General features: G+C 41.4%; 2 protein-coding genes across 5 annotated transcripts in view; one reads left to right on the forward strand and one right to left on the reverse strand.

Moving 5' to 3' along the window:
- Nucleotides 1–6,499, forward strand: part of LOC117963666 (sterile alpha motif domain-containing protein 11-like) — a 55,509-nt gene extending 49,010 nt beyond the window's left edge. For all 4 annotated transcript variants that reach the window (XM_058993225.1, XM_058993226.1, XM_058993229.1 and 1 more), the window contains exons 9-13: nucleotides 59–137; nucleotides 1,002–1,711; nucleotides 3,292–3,416; nucleotides 3,621–3,731; nucleotides 4,887–6,499. In XM_058993225.1, coding sequence (XP_058849208.1) covers nucleotides 59–137; nucleotides 1,002–1,711; nucleotides 3,292–3,416; nucleotides 3,621–3,731; nucleotides 4,887–5,126 — 1,265 coding nt within the window. In that variant the 3' untranslated portion in view covers nucleotides 5,127–6,499. The remainder of the gene's footprint in view (nucleotides 1–58; nucleotides 138–1,001; nucleotides 1,712–3,291; nucleotides 3,417–3,620; nucleotides 3,732–4,886) is intronic.
- Nucleotides 6,500–7,393: 894 nt separating this feature from the next.
- The window catches only part of LOC131698834 (nucleolar complex protein 2 homolog), a 28,859-nt gene continuing 22,143 nt past the window's right edge, over nucleotides 7,394–14,109 (reverse strand). The window contains exons 16-19 of the mRNA XM_058993230.1: nucleotides 13,525–13,638; nucleotides 12,951–13,086; nucleotides 8,568–8,696; nucleotides 7,394–7,796 (exon numbers count right to left, since the gene is read on the reverse strand). Coding sequence (XP_058849213.1) covers nucleotides 7,660–7,796; nucleotides 8,568–8,696; nucleotides 12,951–13,086; nucleotides 13,525–13,638 — 516 coding nt within the window. The 3' untranslated portion in view covers nucleotides 7,394–7,659. The remainder of the gene's footprint in view (nucleotides 7,797–8,567; nucleotides 8,697–12,950; nucleotides 13,087–13,524; nucleotides 13,639–14,109) is intronic.

Raw genomic sequence — 14,109 nt, forward strand, 5'->3', positions numbered from 1 at the left:
GTAATGAAAGCAATGTCTGTATATTAAAGTATGTCATGATCCTGTCCCCCACATACAGGTTATGGGTTTCTGCAGCCTGCACAGGCAGAGATGTTTGCTCGGCAACAGGAGATGCTGCGGAAACAGAACCTTGCAAGGTAGGGTGCATCACAGAGACGGGAGGGGCTTAAAAAGAAACCCAGTGCCATTTCTTCCGCTTCGGTGAAAACACAACATGAAACGGGCTGCAGCTTCACCTCCTGCCAGTCTCGTCCTGCGAGGTCCTGTGCTTCACAACCTTAGACCTGATCGCTCGTTCATTGCCAGCGCAGGTTTCTCATTAAAATCAGGATGAGAAACGAGATTCCCATCGTCAGAGAGTGAAAAATTGAATTCAGAAGTCTGTGCTCCAGCCACGCAATTAAAACATAACATTTTATCAACACGTAATTTCCTGCCTAATCTAGCGGCAGACATTGGATGGTTTTATATGTTGTGGCATATTACAACGCAGTTTGGAAATTGCAGCTGAGCCTTGCTTGCCTTATCTAGGAGCACCACCTGATCCTGCTTTACATGTTTCTGCTTCACTTTTGAGAGTTCAAGCCTACTGTAGCCCTTGATATTTTACACAGGTATAATATTAGGTACCATTTATAACAAAAGCAATCTAAACTGTGGTAATATCAGTTTGGTATATTTCGGTTATAATACATTTCTTAGATGATGGAACTGTAGATTGCAGAACAGAGAGGTTGATACCTGGTCAGTGTCCTCCTCCTTGATTTAGTTTTTAAGTTGGCAAAAGAGCTTAACTGTCCCCCTACAGGGCTGTCCTATATAAACATATAGTTTTAATTAAAAAAAAAAAAAAAAAAGTGTACTGGTTTTTTTGTGCAGGTATTAGTTGTCTGCTATGGTTAATTAGCCAACAACAACAAAAGAAAGCCCCTGCCAATATTGTGGTTTGACATAAATTATTTCATTTTGACTGAGACTGGCTTGTCTGTCTTTCCCCCTAGGCTGGAGATGTCAGCTGAGCTACTGCGGCAGAAGGAGCTGGAGAACTTACACCGGCAACGTCTGATGGCGGACCCCCTGTCGCTGCACCCTGGCATACCCCCGGATCACCCGGCCCTGCGCAACCTTCACGACATCCCTGAGGGACACCCGCTGCGCGAGGAAATCTCCCGCCGCAATGCCATGCTCGTGCTGCGCCACAACAACACGCCGCTGCTCTCCCTCAATCACCAGGGGGTGCCGGGGGGCACCCAGCCCAAGGAGCCCAGCTCTCGAAAGGGCTCCCGAAAGGGGGGGCACCACCGGAACGAACTGCAGGGCCCCCCCGAGGCCAAGGACCAGCTGGGGGACACCCGGGCCCGAGACGGCGTCACAGACTGCAACGACGAGGAAATGAAGGACTCGGAAAGCGACACTGAAGTCAGCGACGACAAGACGGAGGGCTTGTTGAAGTCCGACAGCGGTGCCTTGGCTTCTGAACACAAGGACGGCAAAGAGACAGTGAAGCCCTGTGAGGGCATGAAAGAGTTAAACGAGATGTCTGTTGGTCAGAGCGCGCCCTGTGGTTCCACGGGGGCAGAGTCACCAAGCCACCCCTTTGGTCCAGGAATCAACAAAAACGAAGTTAAATATCTGCCGCCTGGAGCAGCACCCCCACCACTGCCTCTGCCATTCGGGTTTCCATATGCTGCCAGCCCGTATTTCCACACCGGTAAGACAACTTTACAGTCCAAATATCAATCTGAAAGAAAATTGCTTATGATTTTGTTATCTTGAGTGTGACCCAAAAGATACATATCTCTCCTTTAAACCAGGGCGGTGATGCAGGACTAGAAAACACATATCTTAATGGAAACTATTTCTGGAAACAGAAAGCAACTGGTTACAATTACTGAAAGTACAGACAGTGTGTTTTAGGTTTCAGGTGGGCAGTCTTTAACAATATATATAAAAATTGCATTTTGGATGCCGACTGGCAAATGTGAAAATTGAACTAGTCGTCCGTAATGTAAATGAATTGCGTGGTCAGTGAAAATCGATCACAGGGGCTTTTCTGTTTCAAGGCTATCGGCTCTGCCGTTCCCAGCATTTCCTTGTAATACTCAACTCCCTGCTAATTACATCAGTGAATGATCATTTGGGTCATCACTCTGCATGTCAGGCATTCAGAAAACGGGTTGGCGAGGGGATATGGTCGTGGGCCTGTTTCTTTTTCTTGCTTTTTAAAAAGATTATTCTGCTGCTATGCTTCTAAGTAGTGGTGGTGGATCAGGGAGGGGGGGGGCTCTTGCAAATACGTTAACCACAAAAAGGACCTGGCAATCCCCCTTGACTGCAGCTTTGGCAAACCCACACAGTTTTCATGCGAGAAGTCAGACTTGCATGAAAGGGAAACTGAAACCCAAACCCAGTCTTGTTTGGAACCAAAAAATAGGTCTCAGTTTATTACTGAAAAAGATACTACGCTGAATGTGAAGCGCTCGCTCTCTCTCTCTCTTTTCAAAAGTGTCTTTGGACACACTTCTTAGAGAATAAAATATTTGGCGCCCCATTATAAGAAGGAAGTAACTAATTTTGAAAGCTGCAGCCAGATCACCTCGGAGACGCACACTAACTTCAGCCTCCGCTGGGAGTCACAGGAGCTGCAGCCAGATCACCTCGGAGACGCACACTGACTTCAGCCTCCGCTGGGAGTCACAGGAGCCGAGTTTAATCCCACTTCCTCCGCTCACTGAGCCATAGCGCTCCATCTCCGTTTAACCCTTCAGTGAAGCTTCAAACCGGAGAGGAAGGCAGGCTTTAACTAAGAACTGAATATCTCAAAACATCCGTGCATATTTTGTTCATTCATTGCTATTTGCCCCTCAGTGTGTTTGTGTTAACATTCAGGTATCTTCCTTTGCAGTTGGTCATTTGTGCACACTGTCATGGGGAAGGGGCACGATTTTTAAAAAAAACAGGGGCGCTCACAGAACACTAACCAATTTCAAACGGCATAATAAAAAAAAATCCAAACATTTTGAAAAAAGCAGCCTGGCCCACATGCCTTTTCCGTGGCCTTTGAGCTGGAACAGCCCTTGCTCTGCAGCTGAGGAACATTAACCAGATGAAATCCATTACGAGGATTCTTCCAGAGCGAGACCTCCCGCAGGAAGAGGCTCGGGAGCTGACCCTTCCTGAACCCTCTAATAGAGGGGGTCATTAACGTGGATGTGTGCTGTATAGAAAGCATTCAGCCTGGAGTCTATGCGGGCTCCTAATGATTTACACTTCCTCTCTCCCGTCGCTCAGGCGCCATGGGAGGTCTCTTTTTGGACGGAGAGGAGAGCACCGCTGTGGAGGACATCAGCAAATGGACAGTTGATGACGTCTGCAATTTTGTGAGCGGCTTGTCTGGCTGTGCGGAGTACACTCAGGTGAGTGAAGCACAGGCATGGTATTCCTGTTAAAGGGGTGGCAGTGCCCCCATACAGTTTTGACAAATATTTAGAGAGAGCGATTTGGTAAGCCCATGGAGGGAGGAGTCTGAATGTACTATTGCTCACCTGAGTGATTTTATATATGAAGTGATTTATAAATAAATACATTAATGACTAAACAACCTCTGTGTTATTCTTCAGGTGTTCAGAGAACAAGCTATCGATGGAGAAACTTTGCCCCTCCTATCAGAAGAGCACTTGCTGAATAACATGGGGCTGAAACTTGGACCTGCACTGAAAATAAGGTCACAGGTATGCATTTTAGAAAACGCATCACGCTTTCAGTAATTTTACTTAAGGAGTAGATTTGCAAATTCTCTCACAGCATGTGGATGCATACATAAAAAAGCAGCAGACACGTCCCATCTGCATTGTGAGTTTTTCATAATGAAATCGCCAGGGAGATTAAATGAACCTGAACATCTTTTTCTTTATTACCAAGGGGATTCAGTGTAGAACCGGCTTATAAGATTCAGAACACAAATGCAGAACACCCATCCTTATTACAGAGGCTTCTGACTGTTAAATCTCTGTGTTTGACACAATACTACTTTACCTTGGCTCTCAATCAGATAAAACCGTGTTAACATCGCCTTCGTTTTATTGCAGCAATCCCATAGTGGAGGGGGGTCTAACTTGGTAACACTACGTACAATTTCTTATTTATTTAAAGAGCTTAACAGCTGTTTTGAATGCAGTTTATTTGTGCTGTACATACATGTGTTATGGCAGTCCTGCACATTTTGTTATCTGTAAAACCCCTCTGCATCTGGAGTAGTGTTTTCAAAATGCTGAGCGAAATACACTGTGCTATTATTCTCTTTTGCACATCATAATGGCACCAAAATCAGTTTTCGGACCCTTCCTGCGAGAGAGGATTTGGTTTCTGCGCTGGGTACTCCCTGCACGAGGACACACTGCATCAATCATGCTACTAAAAGTCAACATTTACCTTTCCCTGCCATGGGATGTGTTGTTTTAGAAAGAACTGGCATCTCACTACAAAGTACATGTTGTAGAATGAGTCTCTTAGAGCTAGCCTGCACCTTGCTGTTCTCTTTACTGACTGGATGCTTGAGACACCATTTCCATTGTACAACATGCTCTTTGTATTGATTGCAGCTGCTGTGTATAATAAAAAGTAGTGTTGCTCCAAGACAACGTTAGGATTCAGTATAGCTGGTTCCAGGGTCACTGTCTTCATATCTAATTGAGGCCCCGATGCACTGTGGGTGTTTTTTTTTAAATGAATAAAATCAGTAAATAACCTACCACTGCAGGAGGGGTGCGTTTTTTGTTAAACACTTTCTGTACACCCACTGAACAGACAGTGATTGTCTGCAACACAGCTATGCTAAAGCCAATTTATTTGTGTGTCTCACACACTGCTGTTTCTGTATTCCGCAGGTCGCCAAGCGCATTGGCAGAGTGCTCTACATGACTAGCTTTCCCTTGGCATTCCCGCTCCAGCCATCTGCTCTACGCCCCCCAGAGCGGGAGCTGCCTCCCCCCGAGAACAGACCCTCCTCGACGGGTAGCGTGTCCTCTCCCTACAGCAACCTACAAGCCAGTCGCATCTCGCCAAAGCAGGAAAACGGAAACTCTTCCTCAGCGGGAATCAGCGACACCACAAAACCACCATCTTAAATTAAGAGACAGCTTTTTAAACTCCTGCCAACTGCAGCAGTAGCAGCACTCAGAACCGACCCCAACTTCTTTTACAGAGGAAAAATAAATAAAAATCAAATCAGGTTTGTGTTTTGACCAAATTCCTTCAAAATGACTTTCGTAACTTTCAAACTTCAAGATGTGGTGGGTTTTTTCTGTTTTTTTTTTTTTTTTTTTAAACTGAGGCAGCAGCAAAAGTATAGAATCCAAAAATCAATGGGAATGAGGAAAACAAGCAGACAGGAAGTGGGTTCCAGAGAAAGAGACTGCAGACAGCTGCTCTTCAACAGCTTGCCAAAAAAACTCAAGTGTTCTGTCGGGCAGACAGAAGCTAAAGGGATCACTTTGCTGACGGGAACCGTGCACTTGTGCCGAATATTCGGCATACAAAGAGAGCCTTGATTTATAGATTTTCTTCCTCCTTTACCCGCACACAACCCTCTGAAATGGAAAAGAACTCACCTGCAACATATTGGCAACTATGCATTCCAAGGATCTATACCAAAGAGTCAAGGACATGATCCAAGTTTACACCATTGTGGTACAGACTTCCGTGGTTGTCGCTGACTATATGAACACTGGGCCAACACTTTTGTTTATGGACAATGCAGGGCAAATAAGGGGCCATGTTGTAACCTGGGACTGTTAACAGGTACAAATATTCTTCAAAGACTGATGCAAATCAGCAGGTGTCCCTCAGACCCAGCAGTCACCAACCTTGGCTTTTTTACTTGCCTGTATACAGGACAGAAAAAAGTGCCTCATCGTAGAGGTGATTGATACAGCACAGCTATACTATGGATGACAACTTAAGATTTCTATATTATAAAGATAGATATCTGTATTTGGACACATTTACTATTGTGGGGAAATGAACAAAATAGCCTACTTGTACAGTAGTGTCCAAAACAAATCCTAAACGTTACAAAGTGGTACTTTTTGTTATGTGTAGTTGCACGTTTTAACTTTTTTTTTTGAAAATATGAATTGCTAGCTTTGGTTGGTACTAATTTCTATTGTAATAAAATCCCACCTCAAATGCTGCTTTTATGGCAACTAAAAAAAATATATTTATAACTTTTTTTTTTGTTGTAGGTTGGCACTATCCAGTAAATATTCATCCCCTAAAGAGGATTCCAAAGATGAACCTTAAAATCATTTGTTTCACTCTAATCAGGGGATGTAAGGCACAAGGCTCTTTATGCAAATCTTTGAATTTGACCTAAATGTGTAAAACAGTGGAAATGAAATGGTCTGTAAATTTACCCAATTGTTTTGTCTATTTTCGCTTTGTCATTCACTTTCGGTGAAATAAATCCCTTAATAAATAAAACCTTTGATTCCTTACAAAAGCTGTTCTGTGACTAAGCAACACGCACAATAAATTATTAGTAAGTGTATTATACCGGAGTCAGATTTAACAGAGCAGTACATGAAACACATTGAACTAAGTATATGCATGTCCTATTTAAGATTCAACAACCTTTTTTTTTCCCCAATAAATGTAACTGCATGAAACAAACATATGGTTGCATGCTACAGTCGGTCCTAAACACTGCACAGTATATTACTGCACTTTCATATGCATACGGTACTTACTTCAAGGTCACTAAACGCATTATAGTGCACCAGAGCACCGACCTTCTGTATCCCAAGACTGCTAGCACTGCATCAACATTCAGGGGATGAGATATGAAGCTGCCAAGCAGCACAATGTGTTTCTTTAGCAGCGCTGTGCACAGCAGGGGTCAATCTCCTTCGTGATTAAATAAACAGCTACCCTCCGGTGGGAAAGGGGGGGGGGGGGGGGAGAAATAGAACCATCTTTGGTCCTTTGCCACCTCTGCTCTACGGCTGGCTGCAGATTAAAGCAGTCACTGGCAGGCGATTTGCTGTAAGGAAGCCTGCAGCTATTTTGTCCCACCTCTTCCAGTGTCCAGGGGCAAGGACAACCCTGATAGGGATCTATGTAGTGGAAGGATAAAAAATAAAAATAAAACCTACAAAAAAAACACCACATGATTATTCTGGGTTCATTAGAAACATTCTCACAATTATAAAATATGTCATTTAGTGCAGTTAGGGCTTAGAAAATGCTGCTGCATCTGTATTTACTTTTTCCTTCAGGAAAAGCAATACTTGTTTTACATCTCCACTCCTGAATTGAAATGTGTTACCTGCTGTGCTGGCTGGAAAATGTTAGCACTTTCTGTTGAAAACAAATAAACCATGACTATTAGACAAACTGCAGTTTCATATCGGTACATTTTACTGTTTTAAAGTCAAGTCTCTTCACTAGTAGTATGAAAACTAAAGTCTTTTGAACAAGATAATAAAGAATAAATCCATAGGTTTACACACGTTTTCGTTGAAGACAACCAAAATGCATTACAATATTAGGCTGGTTAATTTCAGCTCTTGTCTGAAAAAAGCTAGAAGTAACGAGTGTAGTTAGCACCCGCTTTTACACGGTGTGTAAAGTTTTTGTTTTTCATGGTAAAGTAAAGCCTTGTTAATCCTCATCTGAAAACTCCAGGTCCTCCACAAGATCTTCATCTCCTTCTGCGAGCTCTTTCAGGTCCAACTGGCTCAGTTTCTTTGCAGCTTTGTTCTTTGAATTTTTGGACTTCTTTCTTTTACCCACATCATCTGTTGATAAAAGGTTTATTTATATATATATATTAGTTGTTAAATAAGCGTTTTAGAAGAACACATCTTGTTTTAAGAACGCTTTTACAATCACGTGACAAACACAAACGCGTTTCACGGCCTGGTGTTTCAATGACCCGATTAGCACTAATCTGGGTCTGCCTTACCTAAGGCAACAACAGACAGTTCACATTTCGTGCTATTTGAAGGTCTGTAAAATCAGCCATTATTGGTTTACCCTTATGAAGCAAGGAATAACTAGCTGTTCACAGTTTCATAACAGCAAAAAAATACAAAAATAAAAAAAAACGTGTGCCTTTTTCTGTACAGCCATATGTTATTGTGAGTCTATTAGTGAGGACGGGAGGGTCCCTGATGTCATGGAACCTTTAAAGAATAAATAACTTGGCATGGCTATGAAATATTACAGTACTCTTAACTAATGGATTCTTTCTTGTTGTTTAGAACCACTTTGTATGTTGGTTTCCATTTCAGTCTCTACATCCTGGTGTCTTTTGTAAAACTCATAAGTTTAAAGCACCCCTGTATCCTCAATAGAGCTCTAAGAAGCATGTCTGAACTGTGAGTACAGCTGGTACACCACAGTGTAAATACTATCTTGCCCCCCTGCATCACTCTGCCCCTAGTGGATTTAAGAAATACTATATTTATTCTATGTGATATTTCTTAGTAATGAGTTAAGAGTTCTAGCAAACACAGGGAGTGAAAGTTAACCCCCCCCCTTTTTTTTTTTTTTTTTTTTAAACACACCTGAATCTTCCCCGGAGTCGTTGTCCTCATCACTCTCTCCCTCTCCATCCTCATCGCTCATATCCGACAGATCCTTCAGGAAATCATCATCCTCGGACACTCCCTTCTTCTTTCCTGTCTTTTCCTTGCCTGTTGTAAATTAAACACAAGGATAATCCACTACATTTGTTACCTTTTATATTCCCTTTGGAGCACAAAGAACAGATTCTAGAACTTGGAACACATACACTCAGAAAATGGAAAACAGATTTTTTTTTTTTTTTCTTCCCGAGAATTTTATACAATAATACTGCTATCCAGATCAATCTACTAGTCAAGATGCAAAATAATGAGTGTTTCAAAGTTGTTTATATATTTAAATTAAAAAAAAAAATTCACTTGTAAGCAGAAACGCTTAAGATTATTCATTCAGGTTTTCAAAATGAACCAACACTCAAATCTCCCACACAACAACAAACAGCATGAAGCACACCTTTATTTATTCGACAATGCAGAGTTCCCTTGTTATTCCATGATCAGACTTCTACAGTAAAGTACAGTGCATGTAGACTTTAAATAGAAACTACTACAAAAAAAAGAAACTTAAATCAGAAAGTTATTGTCCTGAAATCTCCTGAAAAGCCACTTTACTCGAGGTCTATGGTGTTTCGTTTTTTCCTTTATCATAGACATGCCTAAACCTCACCCCCATATGTTGCTATTGCATGTGATTCCCCTCCAAGACTCAAATGCTTTCAAGTTTCTAATATCAGATGTTCTTCTTCGAAAACACCTAAGGAAGTTAAAAACTGCATCTGACGGTTTTTGATCTCTCAAAACATTTTGTCAGAATCCTGCGGTGCATGCTCTGTTGATTGGCTGGGATCCCAGAGGAGTTGCCTTTTGGTAAACATTAGAGGAAAGAGGCTTTTCTAAGGTATGTGAAAGTAGCATCCTGTGTGTTGGCTCAGAACAACCCTGCCTCTCCTCCCGGTACGAGAATTGGACGCTCGTTATCAGCAGCCTCTCACAGCTTGGAGAGCTTTCCTCTCCGGCACATTAGTGCAATGCTGCTGACAGGTTCCTGACATCTTTAAGAGGAAAATGTAACAGCTGCAAGGGGGTTTATCTGGCAAGAGCATGTGCTGACTGACTTAAAGGCAAAGGTGTTCTCATGGCTGATGTGTTCAATGAGAAACTACATTATCCACAATGTGACTTGCAATCTATAATATGCCATTTCCTTAAAATATTTCTGCCACTGCTTTGTGAATTGCATGGTTCAGTTAGAAGGTATGCAACATCCGTTCTAATGCAGTACTGTAGCACAATAATGCAATTACCCCCAGAAAAATTACAAGAAATTTGATATCAGAGGCAAACCCCTGGTCTCCTTTGAGAACGCTAAACTGGATTTTACATTCAAATCTAAGATGTCTGTTCTAAAGGATGAGTACACCGCCCTCCATACAAATTAAACAACAATAATGGTTTACTACCTCCGAAGTCTGATTTATGGTTTGATATTAAAACTTACAAAGCTCAGATCTCAACACAAACTAACATTTTGTCAGCTGCAACGTTCTAGCTCTCAGCCAGAAAAGCATACAACATATTTCCTTAAATATAGTTATAGCCCAGGGCTGCACTGTCCCTTAAATTACAGACAATAAATAATACTATTTATATTGCAAAACAAAAAACAAATCTTTCACTGGTCCAAAAACACCATCCTCGCGTTCTGGGATGATTGCTCCATTTAAAAACCACTTCAATTTTATTGTCCTCAATTTAATTATAAGAATGTGAACTGCCAGCTCTGATATAGAATATGGTGCACATAGGTGAATACAATCTAATTAGCCCATTTCAGGTAAATCCTCACGGAGAAAACACTAAAGCAATACAAAGACAATCCGTGCTGGGGGGAAAAAAAAATAGGAGTCCACTGCTGGAAAAAAAAAAATGACAGTTTGACCCTGAAACTAAGATTAGAGAACTACTGGTATGTTTTGAGGGGCATGTAGAAAATTCTAGATATTTTGGCACACCCTTAAATTAATAAGATACATTAGAATTTTCTTTATTATTTATTAATAATAATAATAATAATAATAATAATAATAATAATAATAATAATAAATAAATAAATAATAAAAGAAGCATCTGTTAAATTGTTCTGTGCATTACCTGTAAACAAACATGGTAAATAAATCACGAGAATGAACATTAAGATTAAATAATTAGGTGACCTATATCAACTGTCAAGAAATTCGTTTCCAGGTAAATGTCAGTAAAACTGTAAAATGTAGGCAAAAAGTACTACTCGGCTGATGTTTCATGATGAATGCGTTTCACTACATGCAGTTGCTGCTTCCGTTATACAGTCAATCTCTGCTTTTGAAATACGTTTTGTGTTGTTTAAAATCTAACACATTAAAATGACATTCGCATTCTGTTTTCTAGATCCTGGGTTTGTTTCGCAGCTCGCTGATACTATAAGCCATCGCAGAGCAGTTCTCATTTCTATTTTACTTATCAGGAGGGTTTTCAGACTATGCAGCAGAATCAGATGCTCTAGTTCTTTCAACATTTCAGGCGCAGTGGTTTGATATGTAGAAACAATGCCCAACATCTCAAAGTTCCCCTCTTTCCACACAGCTGAATATCTCAACACTCCCTTTAGACGCGTCTCTACCAGAGAATATCTTTTTGCTTTCCCTCCCCTAACTTCGTACCACACAGAATCCCTAATTATTAGCTGCCGCCCCCACAAACCGGAGAGCCCAAATCAGAAGTTCTGCAAGCTCTCACCAGGCGACGGCTACATGAAAGCCTTAATTGTTTTCAGAGCTTCGCTGGAACATTTCCGTATGGCAGTTTGCTGTTCTCAGTTAGACAGGGGTCTGGACAGCGGTTGAGAAGAAACGTCTGCCCAAACCCGCATGAAAACAGGACGTACGGGTTCATTGGTAAACAGAGTATGGAAAAACAACTCCAACTCCTTTCCTTGTCTGTCTGCTTGCTCTCTCTCCCTCCCTCCCTCCCTCCCTGTGGTATCTATGACAACTATTTGATCAGCCTACCACCTACTGGAGCTCAAGCGGTTGCCAAGACGGAGGGTGCTATGGATCACAGAGAGGGGGGGAAGCAAATCCATTAAATTCCGTGCAGCAGGAGTGGAGCACGGGGCGCGTAGATCTTTCCGAGCCAACTGTTTTGAATTATGAACCCCCACAGGGATCCAAGCCTACAAAAGAAAAGAGCTTCCTGTGAAAGCGAGGGCTGGAGTGAGTGTCTCACAGGCTGCGCCTGAGCGTTAGCGGGGACTTCAGAGAATGGTTACCAGATGCAAAAGAGGGGGAAGCACAAACACTGGCCGGGGTCTGTGCCCTGTACATGACCTGGCAGAGCACAGACCTTCCGGAGCAGGGGTTACAGACTGGAAAACCTTATTATGCCGACGTTTACAAATGACAGACGCACCAAGGAGTAACTTTTTTTTTTTCTTACTTTCTAAATTGTGATTTTAAGGTGTTACTCAACAATAAAAGCTTTGTAATTATATATATATATATATATATATATATATATATATATTAAAATACTTTTCATGAGACACAAAAAACAAACAAACAAAAAAAAACTATAGTTTTAATTTGGCTGGACTTACAGCAGCACAGTGCAGGTTATTATTGTGAACTGAATGTGAAGCAAAACCTACTAAGTAAACCGTACTGTTATCTACACGATATCCGAAAGCAGATTTGTATGCATTCTTGTATTTACACAAACCAAAAATACAGTTGGCTGTTAATGGGTTAATGTTCTGTACACATTTCATGCACATGCAAGTAACTATCTTTTGAAAAAAGGAGAACCATCGCCTTCTCGAAAGTACAGGTTTTCCCCCGCATAATTACCTCCCAATAAAGTTTAAATTTGAATTGCATTAAATCTCACACTTCAAAGCTTTTGCTTGAGTTCTGGTAAATCTGCAGTATGAGTTACAGCCCCCTAGTGGCCATCCACGAGACAACAACTGTAACCTGCATCTGAAGTTCCTGTAACTCAGATAGCCTCCTATTTAAAGTCTATGGTCAACTGTAAAACAGTGTTTACAACAGAGCGTGACTCCTAACAAAAGGAAGACTAAGTCTGGCCTTACGTGACAGATAGAGAACATGTGCATCAAATAGACCGGAAAGAAAGCTCAATGTTGACGGTTTCCCTCGTGCAGGTATCCCGTGTGTACAAATGCTGTCATTTCAAAGAATCATCAACACACTACAAAACTCTTCGAAACTAATTCTGAGGATTTTGAACACAGTATCAAGCATCTTGCTAGCTGTGTAAATAAGCAGCTTTTACTTTTAAAAGAAGTTGGGTTAGTTATTCTTTTACCTTTGTGTTTGACTCCCCCGCTTTCATCCTCAGAGGCACTGTCTGATTCAAAGAGATCCTTAAATTCTTTTTTGTCTCCTTCTTTACTTTCCTGCATCTTCTTGCGTTTGATCTCCGGTAATTCCAGGTCTTCCATCTTAAAAAGAGAAAAAGACGCCTGTTTATTCCCTCACGGACTCCGTTCATATTTTCAAAGAAAATATCCTGGCACCGCATTAATGCACACAAATAGAATTCGGATAAGGTCCCTTCAACAGCGTTTATATTCCATACTTATCTGTGATGTTATTTTGCTGCACTCACAAATCTACATGCAGTCCAAACTAGGAATGTGCAACAATCCTAAATGGCATTTTTTTTTTACATTGCACAAATGGAAATAGCACACAGTGCCACCGGTGGCCAAATGTTGTAACTGCTGCAAGGAAAGGAAAAATCATGTTCTAATTACCAGCACACCCCTAGTATTGTGGGATGCAATAGAGGAAACATTAATCTTCCAAAGTTCCTAAAAACAACCCCAAAACATTGTAATTAAGCCCAGACACAGACCCAGATGAAATCTAAAAAGTACCCGTTCTTTGCCGGAAATCTCCAGCAGAATCTCCTTCTCTCTTAGCTTCTTCCAGTGGCTGTAGTACTTGGTCAAGGGGGTACCTTCCTCTGTCGTCAGTTTCTCCCACGCTTCCTGGAGCCACAAAGCAGAAGCATCATATGCATGTGAAATGCAGACCTTTAGCCACAGTGTTTGAACAGTAATAGGCTCAGATTCAATATTATTCAAAAAGTATTTTCTTAATGTTGTACACGTTGATTTATACAGGTAAAACTGGTAATAGCACTCAGGCCTGCTTGTGATGGGTGTTCTGAATTGTGTGAACATGAAAAGTGTTTTAACATGTTCATTCTTGAAGTTTAAAGGTTTAAGAAATTAAAAAGGATACAACGCCCCTAGTAGTACCAAATGTTTACTCCTGCCTAAACAAGAATACAGTGTTAGTCTAGTGTCTAATCTGTACAGCGCCCTTGGCTGCAGTTGCTGCTTGCAAATGGAGCGAGAGACAAAAGACAACAAATATCATCAAAGACAATATTTCAATTATGACCCGACAACACTGGAGATGATGCATCAGCTATGCATTTTAACATGAGTTTAATG

Source organism: Acipenser ruthenus, chromosome 20 (genome assembly GCF_902713425.1).
Source record: "Acipenser ruthenus chromosome 20, fAciRut3.2 maternal haplotype, whole genome shotgun sequence".
Lineage (NCBI taxonomy): Eukaryota > Metazoa > Chordata > Actinopteri > Acipenseriformes > Acipenseridae > Acipenser > Acipenser ruthenus.